Genomic DNA, 14172 nt, shown 5'->3' with positions numbered 1-14172 from the left:
CATAGGTGATATACAAGAAATATATATAGTAGTGCTGTTATATGAAAAGTAGGAAACGGTCTAGTCAGGGGCTACATCTGCCTGTGACACAGCACCCAGGAGATGGACGCAGTATTTTAAAGCCACATCGAGGACATCAGCTAGGCTCTGAGACTAGGCTCCTTTTCTTTTGCTTGTCCTGTTTTGTCCAGTGTGTAAAGGGTAGTAATGAGAATGTTGGGCACAAACTTCGGGGTGCTGGGAATCAGGCCCAGGGCTTTGTACATGGTGAGCATTGTTTTATTTTTCTGAGTTACACCCCAAGCTTTGAGGGGATTTTGTTGTTGTTGTTGTTTTGTTTTGTTTTTGTTTTTCGAGACAGGGTTTCTCTGTGTAGTCCTGTCTGTCCTGGAACTCACTCTGTAGACCAGGCTGGCCTTGAACTCAGAAATCTGTGCCTCTGCCTCCCAAGTGCTGGGATTACAGGCAAGCACCATCACTTCCTGGCAAAGATTTAGTTTATTTTTTTACTTTTTTTTCTAAGATTTATTTATTATCATTGTTGTTGTTGTTTTGAGAGAGTCTCACAGAGCCCAGACTGGCTTTAAGTTTCTAAGTAGCCAAGTATAACCTTGAACTTCTGCTTCTGTGATACTTCCTAAGTGCTGGGATTATAGGCATGCACTCCCACACCTGGCTTGAGCCCCCTTTTCGGAGGACAGTTGAGACCCAGGTCTCAGCTCGGGTCCTAGCCCAGGTAGCTCTTGGCACGGCAGTGTTGGATGTAGGGGAGCGCCTGCTGCCCCACTGCTGTGGGGTTGGCATTTCACAGTGCTGCCATGTGTCACAAGTTGCTGTGGACATGAGGAGCTGAATACCAGATTGGTGCCAAGTGCTTTTCATCAGATTGCCACAGCCAAGTCCTAGGGAGCTTATGAGTCTTAACTGCAGCTGGTGAAAGTGGATCCGCGACAGCTGCGTAAACCTGACACCTCCTTGGCTGGCACATCATGAGAGACCCGCATTATAAGAGGAGAGCTGAGGACATGGACTTAGCCCTCTGAGAGAAAGAACGGAACCCAGATGCAGAGTGGCCTGCTGTGGAGTCCAGTTTCACAGCTCCAGGTGTGCCTTATAAAGGAGGTGTGGTGGAGCAGCAGCATCAGTGAAGGGAGTTCAACCTTAAAGTGTCAGCATGGTCACACCTGCCAGCACCCCAGCAGCAGTGCAGAAGATCTGTCTTCATGAAGACAGAAACGTTTAAAATTTCACTCATGGCCAGTGTTGGTCATTGTTGAGTACAACAGAAGATACACAGATGGGCATGATGCTTTTCTCCTGTCAAAGCTAAGTGTGGTGCTGCATGCCACCTTTAATCTCAGCACTCAGGAGGCTGAGGCAGGAGGATTGTGAGTTTGAGGACAGCCTGGACTACATAGGTAGAGTCTCTGTCTCACGAACCAAAATAAAAGTTCTCTTATAATTTATTTTACTTTATGTATGTGTGAATGTTTTGCCTACATGTATGTATGTGTCCGCAGAGGAGAGAAGAGGACCTTGGGTCCCCTGGAACTGGAGTTATAGACAGTTGTGAGCCACCGTGTGGGTGCTGAGAATCAAACTCAGGTCCTCTGCACGAGCAGCAAATTTTGCTTTTAACTGCTGAGCCATATCTCCAGCCCCTCAAAAGTTCCTTTATAAAAAAGGGAGGACTGGAGAGATGGTTCCAGGGTTAAGAGCACTCTTGCAGAGAGCCTGCATTCGGTTCCCAGTATATATATCTGGCAGCTTATAACTGCGAATAGCTCCAGATCCAGGAGATCTGGCGCCCTCTTCTGGCTTCCACAGCACTAAGCACTCATGTTGTGCACACACATTTATTTGGCTACTCATACATTCACATAAACAATAACTCTTTCGATAAAGGGAAAACCCAGAAGTTCTGTATATTTATAATCATTCAATGTTCAGAGCTAATTTTAGGATGTCCTCCTCCCCGCAAAAGAGGCATAGAAGTGAGTGCAAAGCTCTCTGGAGCACCAAGTGTCCTGAGAAGTTAATTATAAGGAGGGTTGGCAACAGAGGACCATCACCTGTTGTGGGGAGGACTGCTCACCAGTGCTGACAGGAGGTGACTAGCTCCTGCTTGGATGGCCTTGCAGGGGTTCTCTGGTGTAGATCAGGCTGGCCTCAAACTCAGAGATCTGCCTGCCTCTGCCTCCTTAGTGCTGGCATTAAAGGTATGCACCACTACCACAGCCTGGCTAAGACATATTTTTTCCATGTGACAAAATTAGAAATTGTCAGGCAGTTATTGTGGAAGGTCATAAATGTGAATTATTCCCCAAGGAAAGCCTATGACTTTTGAGCCACAGAACAGATGTTAGAACTACAATCTGACCACGGAACAGATATTAGAACTACAATCTGACCATCTGGGAAACTTGTCAAGGAGCCAAGACCTTCCTCTTCAACAGTTCATCGTATTCTTAGAATACTCCCAGTCTTTACATTAATTAGATTTTCAGGAGGACAAACTCTTCAGCACTGGTTAGCCAAAGCATACAGGAACTCTGTTAGAAGGACCAGGGCAGCAGGAAGCTCTTTGTTTCTGTCCAACAGCCACGGCATGGCGATGCTTATGTTTCTGTCAGTTCCCTGGCCTCCGTCTTGCTTCCAGGTTTCAGAATCTCAAGAGATTTAACCTGCTCGGAGCTGAAGGGAGAATTATTTAATATTGAGTTGGTCAGCACACTATCATTCAGCCCTCCCTCCAGCCACCTAGAAGATTTTTTTTTTTTTTTTTTTTGGCTCTTTAGATTTGTTTTGGGTTTTTTTTGTTTTTTTTTTGTTTTGAGACAGGGTTTCTCTGATAGCCCTGGCTGTCCTGGAACTCACTCTGTAGACCAGGCTGGCCTCGAACTCAGAAAACTGCCTGCCTCTGCCTCCCAGAGTGCTGGGATTACAGGCGTGCGTCACCACTGCCCAGCTCACCTAGAAGATTTTTATCCCTGTAGTATTCTTCTGTGTCGTGTGAAACTGGCCGGAGCCCGGCCTGGCCCAGGACCATGTGGTCTGACTTAAGTGATACCAGAGTCTGGCACAAGCACTCTCCTAGCTTGGGCTGAGTAATTTGTTCGTGATGACTCAATTCAGTAGAGGGTGAAGGAAGGAAGTATGCGTGCCCTTGGTCCTTCTCACCTCTTGGGAGCCCTGTGGGTACGACTGAGTTTTACCTGGACCTTTGGAGGAGCATCCGCTAACTGCTCCTCAGATGCAGTGGCTACTTAAAGTAGCTGTTCTTTTTGATCCAAGGGAAGGCAGCCTCAGAAGAGAGGCCCTGTGGGTCTCAACCATGACTCAGACCTGACTGCAGCTCTCTGTGACTTTCCCTGCCTCACGCCAGCACAGCTCTTCTTTGCTTCCTACCTTTGCTCAAGGAAAGCAGAACTGTAGCTGAGGTGTGCCTGTGAACACGCAGGGAATTGCTTACTGTCTCATAAACATCAAGCCACGCTCTAGGCCAAGGGAGACAGGTTAAATTTCTGGAGAAGTCAGGTCCTCCTCAGTAAACAGGCGGGGTGAGGGCTGGAGTTTGGAAAGGCTCTGCATCTACCCAGCTGCAAAGAGATGGGTGAGGTGTGTCTCTCATGAAGGAATGAGATAGGTGTGTTGCCCTGGGGCAGGAGGGAGGGGAAGCAGCTGGCACCCTCTCACGGAAGGCCCAGGACCTTTGACATGAGAGCCATATGAATTAATGGGAAGCGCGGCATGCAGCACACAGAGGTGTGCCAGCTGCGGGAGAACCTACACGCCACGCTAAGCTGTGAGCTTCACCCCTGCATAAGATTCCGGCATTCGCCTTTCCCCCTAGCACTCAGGGGGCAGAGTAGCCAGGCCTCTGGTAAGTTCCATGTAAGCAATGTTAGGCAAGTGCTTTTCCTCCAACCAGCAAAGTAGGTGCACGTTGTGTTTGTAGAGGTGCACATGTCATGGCTCATGTCTAGAGCTTGGTGGAGCCAACTCTCTCCTACCTTTATGTGGGTTCAGAGATGAGCTCAGCTCACCAGGCTTGCGCAGCAAGTAGCCTCCATCTGCCTGGCCCAGTATATATTTTGTTGTTTATTTGTTTGTTTTGACTTATTTATTTACTTTCTTCTTAAGACTTGATATTCTATGGGCCAAGCTGCCAAGAATTTTGTATGTGCTGGTCCTCAGTTGTTTTTGTTTTTTTTTTATCTTTCTGTCCCCATTTCTCAGGGCTGTTATTACAAGTGTACACTATGCAAGATAGAATTTTAAACATACATTTTAGTGTGAGTGTGTCTGTGTCTCTCTGTGTGTGTGTCTGTGGTCACAGTACAACTTCCAGTATTTGTCTCTTGCCCTTCTCCTTTCTACGTCTGCATTAGCTGGCTGATTCCTGGCCAGTTCTGTCTCTGCCTCCCATTGGACCCCAACTTATGGTAGAAGTCCTGAGACTGTTTGCAGAGATAGAATTCAGTTTGACAGCAAATGCTTACCCAGCAAATGCTCAAATTCTTCCAACTACTTAGCCAGAATCCTTTTTAATGTAGGGGTTGGTGGATCATCATGGCTCTAAGTTTCCTTTGATCCCCAGCACATACACAAACATACAAATACTTGAGTATCTTGTTTCTTTGTTTCCTACTCCCATTCCCCCATGATCTTACTGTGTAACTCTAACTGCCCTGGAACTTGATATGTAGACCAAACTAGCCGTGAACTCACAGAAATGCACCTGCTTCTGCCTCCGAAGTGCTGGGACTAAAGATGTGCACCACCATGTTTGGCCTTTTTCTATTTCTTTAAAATTAGTGAAATCAAGTAAGAGGATTGTACTGGTTGGTTTTGAGTGTCAACTTGACTCAGGCTGGAGCTATCACAGAGAAAACAACTTCAGGTGAGGAAATGCCTCCATGAGATCCAACTCTAAGGCATTTCTCAATTAGTGATCAAGGGGGAAGGGCTCCTTGTGAGTAGTACCATCTCTGGACTGGTATTCTTGGATCTGTAAGAAAGCAAGCTGAGCAAGCCAGGGGAAGCAAGCCAGTAAGGAACATCCCTCCATGGCCTCTGCATCATCTCCTGCTTCCTGACCTGCTTGAGTTCCAGTCCTGACTTCCTTTGGTAATGAACAGCAATGTGGAAGTATAAGCTCAATAAACCCTTTCCTCCCCAACTTGCTTCTTGGTCATGATGTTTGTGCAGGAATAGAAACTCTAAGACAAGGAAACTCATGAATGCCATTACCCCAACTGGTCAGATGCTTGGGGTGGAGGGAGCATTGCCTTACACTGGCAGAATGTGGACGTGTATGGAAGCGTGGTCTGTGCTGGCACATGGGCAGACAGCAGCATGACCTATCCATCACCCAGTGCAGAAAAAAAAAGAGCACCAGAGAGAGGAGAGCAAGGCAGGGTGGGGGCAGGCAGTGGTGTTCAGGAAAAATGACAGTGATCTGCTGTCCTACGGAGTGACTTTTTGTCCTGCAATGATGACAGCAGCTACAATGGAAAAATCTCTAGCCTGATATCCTGGAGCCATTTACACAGGCAGTTGAAGTCTGGCCCGAGTATGGTGTCTGCGCACTTGAGTGCCACTTTCATCACCAGGACCAGGTACCTATACCTTTCCTTCCTCTGTGCCTGAACAGATGCAGGAGCTGGAGCAGAGGTTGCTGGAGGCTGAGCAGAGAGCTGAAAACGCAGAAACTCAGGTAACCCTGCATGGAGGTTTGGGGAGAGTGCTTGGGTAAAATGATCTTCCCTTCCCACAGTCACATGGGCACACTCTTAGGAGGAACCTGCAGTCATAGGCGGGGCTCAAACACATCAAGGTACTAGGAGCTTTCTGTGCTAATGAAGGAGACTCAGTGTACTGAATGGGTATCTTCATCCAAACCAGTTTCACTGTGCTGAGGCACACTGCAGTCTGTGTTTATCAAGTCCTCATGACTGGTCCACACCCATGGGTTAACAGGGAGCCAGCCTCCCCTGTCATTCAGGAATCCAGACCAAAAAAGGTTCCATTGTCTTTTAGTTGGATCTTACACAGGCATGTACAACCTATGGGGTCTGCATGTATCCCAGGACAGCACAACACATGTGTAGGTGACACTGTCATGTTACAATGTCAGCATACGAACACTCCTGCCTGGAACACATAGCCTGCTTGGTTGCCATTGGAGAGAATTTACTGGGTACCCATGTACCAGATTTTTAAATACTTCAAACCAATACAGCTAGTTCAAGGTCATTCAGGGTTACAGAGCTGGACCCTGTCTCAAAACAACAAAACTGTAAATGCTTCAGCCCAGAAGTACGTGTTGCTTCTACTTACAGCCCTTTGGTTAGATGAATGGCATGGCCTTGTCTAACTCTAAAAGGATCAGGAAATATGAGGAAGCACATAGATGTCCTGTGAGTAGCAAGTATCTCTGCCCCAGTGGGGTGGGAGCAGATGCCACCCTGAAGCCAGCTGCTCAGCTTCTGATGTCTTTTTAGAGTAGCCAGAATGAGTCGGCAGGTGTCAGTTCCTTCACTGGCTCAGATTAAGTATCACTGGTCATTTCATTAATTGGCCCAGATTGCCCTGGGTAAGGGCGCTGCCTAGGAGACATATTCTGAAGCATCAAGGGTTAGCCCATTCCATATTGTATTAGCCATTGTACAGAGTTCATGAGATCTGAGACCTTACGAGCACTTGTCGGTACTTTTCAGGTGGGTGTGATGGAAGAGAAGATAAAACTGTCTAATTTGAAGAGTGTGGATTCCACAGGTAGCTTGCACCAAAAGTACCAAGAATTGCTGAAAGCCATGCAAGGCAAAGATGAGCTCATCAGCCAGCTGCAGGCACAGCTGGAGAAGCAGGTAGGGGCCAATGTGGGGCGGAGCCTGCATCCCCTCTCAGCATCTGCATCAGTTTGCCTCAGTATCTCAGGCCCTGTGCTTCAGCCCTGGAGTGATGGGCACTCATTCTCTCATGGGACTCTTCTCTTACATGGCAGTCATTAGCAGCTTCTCCATCTGTTCATTAGACGCTAGGGGAATATAGAGGAAGCAGACCCTGAGGGGCCTGTCACCTCTGCTGCTTGCTGCTCTCTAGGGAAACTGCCTGACTCACACCTTTATACAGTGGAGGTTATGAATATAACCTCTGGGGTTTGGGGAATAATTACCCCTAGGTATCTGTGTACAATACCAGACCTGGTAAGGAGATCTTTTTCTTCTCTCTGGTGGCCTTGTGCCAGGTCATCATGTGGTGCTTGATACCCAGCTGTAGTGTGACTGGAATGGCATAGGACTGGATTGTCCGCAGCTGGTTAGCCAGTTTCTCAATGAACCTGGACAGGCAGAGAACAGAGTTGACACTGAAAATGGAGGCTTCTCATGAGTACACGCAGCCTAAGAGACCACTGTCCAATCTCGAAGCAAGTTAGAATTCTTGCTCCTAGGGACTTCCAGAACCCCTCCGGCCCTTCCTTCTGCTACTTTCTGTGCCCAGACTTCTCCCCCTCATGGTCCTATAAACACCATCGAGTAGCCCAGTCTGCGTTGGAACTCTGTCTTCCTGCCTCTACCTTCCAAGTTCTGGGATTATGGACATGGGCCACCATGTCTTCTCCATCCCAGTTCCGTCTCCTTTGTCACTGCCCTTATCTCCCCAGCTTTCCCCTGGTGCCATCCTGCCCTCTGTTCCCCATAACAAGCCCAAGGGTAGGGTCAAGACTTTGACTTATCTGCATGTGTATTTGCTGTGAAGGCTCCAGTGGATTCAAGCAGTTCCTTCCAGTCATTGTGTGTGGATGGAAATTGTCAGCACTCACTGAACATTCCCTAACTGGATGTGCCTTGTATGCACTAATTTTAGAGAGATTTTTTTTTCCTTTGAGTGGCTCAGAGTTGGAAGAAGTGGCAGCATTCTGATGGTTGGTGGGGCAGAATGACTTGCTCCAGGTTAGGATAAAAATGTTAACACTTATAATCAGTAGGGAAAGATCAGACTGTACCGAGCGGATGTTAGTGAACGGAAGTCTGCCAGCTTTTTGTACAGAGCCAACGAACTTACTTGTCTTTTGGCTTTGCAAGCCATATAGTCAGTGTTGCAACTGCCCGGTTCTGCTGTTAGCATGCGAAATAAAAAGTGATGACCTGTAAATGAGTGGACATGGCCGTGTTCCAATAAATCTCTGTCTATAAAAACATGTAGGAGACAAACAGGTGGAAGACGTGTGTTTGGCCTCAGGGCTACTGTTTACCAGTCTCGAACTAGGTGGCCTTTGAGGTCTTTCCAGGTCTGAACTGCGGATCTGAGGTCTTCATTCCCGGCTCCTTTCCACAGCCTTCTGGTTTGGAGTTTGTCTGTCATCTGAGAATTGTCAGGCAGTTTCCACTAGGAGTTTAACGAGAGTCATTTCTGCCTTGTTCTGAACAAGTCAGGGGCCATCGCTTGCTTCGTGCTGTCCAGGAGTGGAGGTAGTTCTCATAAGCTGGCTGATGCTACAAGCACTGAACTTTTACTCTTACTTCAACTCAGACTGGCCCAACAAGAGTGGACTACCTTCTCTTCCATCTTAGAGGTGTAGACTGAAGCACGGAGATAGGTGTAGTGCCTAGTGGTTTCCAGCAGGAAAGTTTTCATTTTATTCTAGGCTGCTCTTTAAGCCGTCCCCAGCACTGACACTCAGACTCGCATTGTCATGCACAGTGGTGCGTGACCCTTCTCTCTCTGAGCTCACTTCTCACTGTTATGTGGCGGCTGTCTCAGAGCTAGACTCAGGCTGGCCCCAAACCCGGAACTCCGTCGGCCTGCGTCCCTAGTAGTGGAACAAAAGGCCTGGCTAGATGAACACCTTTTCAATCATTGATTATTTTGAGAAATACTGCTTCTATGCTCATTTAGCTCATAAAAACAAAACAAAACTGTAAGCATAGTGTATGCTATAGTAAAAACAAAAACAAAAACAAAAACAAAAAAAAACCCCACAAGCCCCACCCCCACCCCACACACAACATCCAGAAGGGTCTAAATGCTAAGTGGCCTTTGCCCCCTCTCCCCAGTGCTCATTCCCACCCACTCTGGTCTCTGTGTATCAGACTTATTTTGTGGCTGTGCCATGTTTACTTAAGTAACTCTTGTCGGTAGCCCTCGGGCTAGTATGGGGTTTGGAGTCCTGTGTTGTGTTGCTTTCTCAAGTAGCACTTCAATGACTGCTTCCTGTGTAGCCGCTCTGCTAGGCCAAGGGTATATATGTATGAAAGTTTGGCAGATGTCTGTCTCCACAGAGACCTTTCACGTCTGTGCTAGAGTTGCTCCCGGTATTCTTGACATTGGGGGTAACATCAACTTAGTCCGATAGAGGGAATGATGTCCTCTGAATCTGCGTGCTTAAAATCATGACGGCTCTTCACAACCCTTCATGGGGTCTTTTTTTGTTGACTTTCTGTTCATATCTTTTCCATGTTTATTTGATTGTACATGGTAAATAGCCCCTTTGTGTGTTGTTTTTGTTATAAATCCTTCTCAGCCAGGTCTTTTGTTTTGTTTTGAAAACGGGTCTCTGTATTATTTCCCCAGGCTGGTCTTGAACCTGTGTTTAACTGCTCTCCCCGCTCGGCCCTGTGTCCAGCTGAGTGCCCATGGCCCACCCCAGGGCCCGCCCCAGGGCTGCCTTCCACTGGGGTTTCAGTTTCTTCAACAGCTTTCCCTTTGCCACACAGTAATGTGATGATATATGGGTTTATTATTAGGTTTTCTTCTGTGGGTTTTTGGAATTTGTATTATGCTTAGGAAAAAGCCCTTCCCACTTTAACTTTTACTTGTTTTAATCAGGATTTTGTCATTAGTCCAGTCTAATCTTGGGATCCACCTGCCTCAGTCCCTAAGTACTGAGATTTTAAGTGTGTGGGTATCATGCCCAAGAAGAATATGTTTTAAAAAGCGTAATGGAATTTTCTTTGCTGCGGTGCCACGTCGAGTCACTGGGTTTCTCCTCTTGGGTCCCTCCTCCCTTGCTATAGTTAACCCAAGGCTGTCTCTCTGCAGAAGCAGACAAGAGCTGAAGAAGCAAGAATTGTTCAAGAAAAAGCTGCAAAGATCAAGGAATGGGTGACAGTAAAGTTAGCAGAGGTGAGTTAAAACCTCAGCCCAAGGGTCCTGCTGGGGCCCTGCCTCTGCCTGGCCTCCATTCTGTTAACCAGGGTCCTGCAGGGCTGAGATTCAGACACACCCAGCTCCACTTTCCCCTTCTCCACCTTGTCTTTCTAAGCACCTCCCTTCCTTTTGTCCGGGTCAACCTTCCTGCAGCCTCCTTCTAGCCTGCTCTGGGGTTTGAGGTTGGGAAAAGGGATTAGTAGCTGGAAGTTTCCAGAATCCTCTCAGCTTCTTTTCAGTGAGCACACTCGCGATTCCATTTATTCTTTCTCCTTTCTCTTTTTAAAAAATATTGTAAAGCATGGGCTGGAGAGATGGCTCAGTGGTTCAGAGCAGGCACTGCTCTCGCAGAGGGCCTGAGTTCGGTTCCCAATACCAAAGCTGAGCAGTTCACAACTGCTTGTACCTCCAACTCCCTGGCCTCCACAAACACACACACATGCACACACATACACATGCACATGCATACAAGCACACACACATGCACACGCACACAGGCACACAAACTGAAAATAAGTCTTTTTTTTTTTTTTTTTTTTTAAGAATTGTGGTCAGTTTTGATATGGTGACACACTTGAAGCCCAGCCCTTGGCAGCCCCTTTTCCTTTCTCCATGGATTTTGGAGCTTATTATTGGGGACAGAATAAATGCTCCCCAACCCCACTATCTGGCACTTGCTGCAAACTATTTAAGAAAAGTGTGTTGGGCTTAGTTTAATAGAAAATACAGTCAGTCATTGCAGGGATAGAACTCACAAATACCACACTGAGAGAAACAAAGTGGACTTGAGGAGTACACATCCCATTAACTACTTAGCTAAAAAGTGGCCATGGGTCCAGCTAAACTGGTGTGTAGGAGCATATAAATCCAGGAAGCAGGAGAATCTGGTAAGTAAGAATGGCTCCTTCTGTGGGAAGGGAACAGTGCGCATGTGAAAGGGCGAACCGAAGTGTCAGGTGCTGAGTGCTGTCAGGAGTGGTGGCTTCAGAAGCGTGTCACCAGCTCGCTCAAGCGAGAGCGAGCTTTCTGTGTGTGTGTTGTATTTCACAATTTTAAAAAGAGGGAAGAAAGAAAATTAACAGTTTCAGGACGACAGCACAGGCTACACAGATTCGCCTCAAAAAACAAAAAACAAAACAAAACAAAAAAAACCAAAAAAACAAATCAGGGTTGGAGAGATGTCTCAGTGGTTAAGAGCACTGACTGCTCTTCCAGAGATCCTGAGTTCAATTCCCAGGAACCACATTGTGGCTCACAACCATCTCTAATGCTCTCTTCTGATGTGTCTGAAGATAGCCACTGTGTACTCTATACATGAAATAAATAAATCTTAAAAAAAAATCTAAGTCATGGTGTGTATGCACACATGAGCGCGTGCATGTACTTTTGGGCCTTATTTCTGGGCGTTCTAACAGTTTCCTTACGGCTAGGTATTTAACCCCCAGGCCTCCAGCTCTGGGCAAGTGCTCTGCTCAGTGACACAGCCCCTCTAACCCTTCATTTTCTTTTTGCTCAGCTTGAAATGGAGAATCAACAGCTGAAGACCTGTAACCAGCAGCTAGTGGAGCAGGTGGCAGCCCTTCAGGATGCTCTCGAGGGTAAGTAGGCAGGTGCTTGTATGCACACCAACATGGGGGACAGAATGAAAGACATTCTCAGCGGATGTGCCTCATCCACAGATCTTCGAATGACCCCTTCCGAGGAGCTGCTTGTCGTTCCTGAGGGAACCCCAGAGGGGGATCCTGTCCCTTCGGGGCCTGGTGACCAGCCTGTGGAGCAGAACAGTAATCCCCATACCCAGACTGTGAAGGTGGCTGTGCCTCTGCCTTCTCTAGGTACCCTACAGAGCAAGGACTCTCCGTCAGAAGCAAGAAGTCTGGAGGATTTGAGTGTCAGCATGGTCCGTCCTGGGGAACTAACAGAGGCCAAGACCCTTAAATCTCACATTCAGGGAGAGGGGTCTCCCGGTCAGCTGTTCACAAAGCCTGGCATCTCCAAACTCGTGCCAGCCTCTTACAGGGAGGATCTGATCACTGCTCAGGGAGGGACATTCCCTGGGACCAAGATCTCTGTCAGGGAAGGTGGCCCTGGTAGTAGCCTGACCCTGCCAAAGGTGCGGGCTCCCAGCATCGCCCGGGACAGCTTCCAAGTGGCCAAGAGGCACCATAGTCAGCCCCAGGTGGGCCCTGGGCATTTTGACCCTGTGGTAAGCATTGAGATTGGGGCCCTGTCAGCCTTCCACTCGTCCGGCTTCTCCAAGTCTGAAGCCAGAGCTAAAGTCCGGGAAGAAGCAGAGAAGATGGAGATGGAGGAGCTGCCTCCAGCAGGGAAGCAGGAAGAAAGAGGGAGCCTGAAGTCCTGCAGAGGGGAACTGGAGGAAGTGGGACTGGAGAACAAGCCCCCTACACCCCCACTGCACCGGTTCCCATCCTGGGTAAGTGACTTACCAGGGTTGGGCAGGGGGCGGAGCCAGCCTTAGGCGTGGCTTTCACTGAGAATATCCAGGGCTGAGCATGAGGTAAGGCTCATTCTCACAGCAGTGTGGTGAGGCTGGCAGGCAGGCCTGACCCACTATCTACGCAGGGCAGGGCCAGAATCTGAAGTGATATGTGCCCATGCCGGTGTCTCGTGCATCTTCTCACTTTGATTCTGAGGCAGCGTGTGTGGAAGTGAAGAGCTGTGCCCAAGATGAAGCCACTGTGTTCAGTTTCTACCTGTGAACCTGGCAAGTTAGGACCGCTGTAGACCAAGTTTCCCATCTCCAAAATGGGGGTAGTGATTACTAATAGGGCATGTTTGTTTATTTACACTTAATTTGGGGGAGGGGTCTAATGAGCCAATGGCTCCCACGTAAAGGTCAGAGGACAACTAACAGGAGTCAGTTTTCTCCTTTCACTGTGTGGATCTGGGAATCACATTCAAGCTGTCAGGCTTGGTGGCAAGTGCCTTTACCCACTGAGCTATCGGGCTGCTCCTACTAATAGAGTTCCTAGGAGGATTAAATGCGCATTAAGGGGATAGAGAGATGGTGCAGCTCTTCCAAAAGACCCAGGTTTGAGTCCCTGCACCCCCATGGTTCTAGTTCACAGTTGTCTGCAACTACAGTTTCAGCTCAAATGACCTCTTGTGGTGTCCTCAGGCACCAAGTGCACACGCGTGCTCACACAGACACACAGACAAACCTCCCTACATATTAATAGTTAATTAAAGTGTGTATTGAACAAGTGTCTGTAAGTGCTGAGTGGTCTACCATTGCTGTTTTTGTCTCTGAGCCTTAGCTTCCTTATAGGTAACATTCTATACAGTGACATGGTGCCTAGGGTAGAGATGGGATCCAGATAAACTGAGGCTGAGCGCGCACCGACACGGGGTGAAGACAGGTGATGGGGACAGGGTTCTTTTTACTTTTCTTGCCCCCCCCCCACATCTGTGATAAAGGTTAAAATAAAAAAATAAAAACAGGGAGGGTTCACAGATTGCTGATGAGGACACAAAGGCCTGGCGCGGAGCCTGACGTTTGAGATACCCTCATCTTCATGAGGGACTGGTGTTTTTCTCCCTTTGATAGATAGGAAACTGATGTCTACAGCCAGCCACTTCCCAGGGCAAGCTCTTAAGGAAGGGGTGAGGCTTTCAGTAGAGGTGCGGCTGCCCTGAAGCACTGCCCCAGCACTCTAGCTGCACTGCCCCCGGGACACGGCCTCAGGTCAGACTTAAGCCCAATGCTACAGGTGTGATGGGACTTCTGCTCAGGCCGCAGAGAAGGTGGATTCTCGCTAAGGGAGGCCCTCATGTCAGCAGCACACTCCCAGGTCTGCTCTTGAGGTGCTAGTCGGGGAAGCTCCCCACCCAGGCTTTTGACTGCACAGTGACTACAGGCCAGCTTCCTGGGCGCTACAAGAACACCTGCAAGATGCAAGTCATGAGTGTTGAGCAAGGTTGGATGTCAGGACAGTAGGTGACAAAGTGTGGCGTCCGTCCCTGGTGGCCAGCCCAACTTTAAGGTGGCTGCCGTCA

At 48.2% G+C, this 14172-nt stretch overlaps 1 protein-coding gene across 1 annotated transcript in view; it reads left to right on the top strand.

Annotated features, from left to right (window-relative positions):
* The window catches only part of Plekhh1 (pleckstrin homology, MyTH4 and FERM domain containing H1), a 49748-nt gene that overhangs the window by 13677 nt on the left and 21899 nt on the right, over positions 1–14172 (top strand). Inside the window, exons 3-7 of the mRNA XM_052185579.1 lie at positions 5657–5719; positions 6723–6872; positions 10048–10131; positions 11672–11753; positions 11835–12589. Of these exons, the coding sequence (XP_052041539.1) occupies positions 5657–5719; positions 6723–6872; positions 10048–10131; positions 11672–11753; positions 11835–12589 (1134 nt within the window). The remainder of the gene's footprint in view (positions 1–5656; positions 5720–6722; positions 6873–10047; positions 10132–11671; positions 11754–11834; positions 12590–14172) is intronic.

The sequence above is a fragment of the Apodemus sylvaticus genome, chromosome 6, assembly GCF_947179515.1.
Source record: "Apodemus sylvaticus chromosome 6, mApoSyl1.1, whole genome shotgun sequence".
Taxonomy (NCBI): Eukaryota; Metazoa; Chordata; class Mammalia; order Rodentia; family Muridae; genus Apodemus; species Apodemus sylvaticus.
This window is presented reverse-complemented; position numbering and strand designations above follow the sequence as displayed.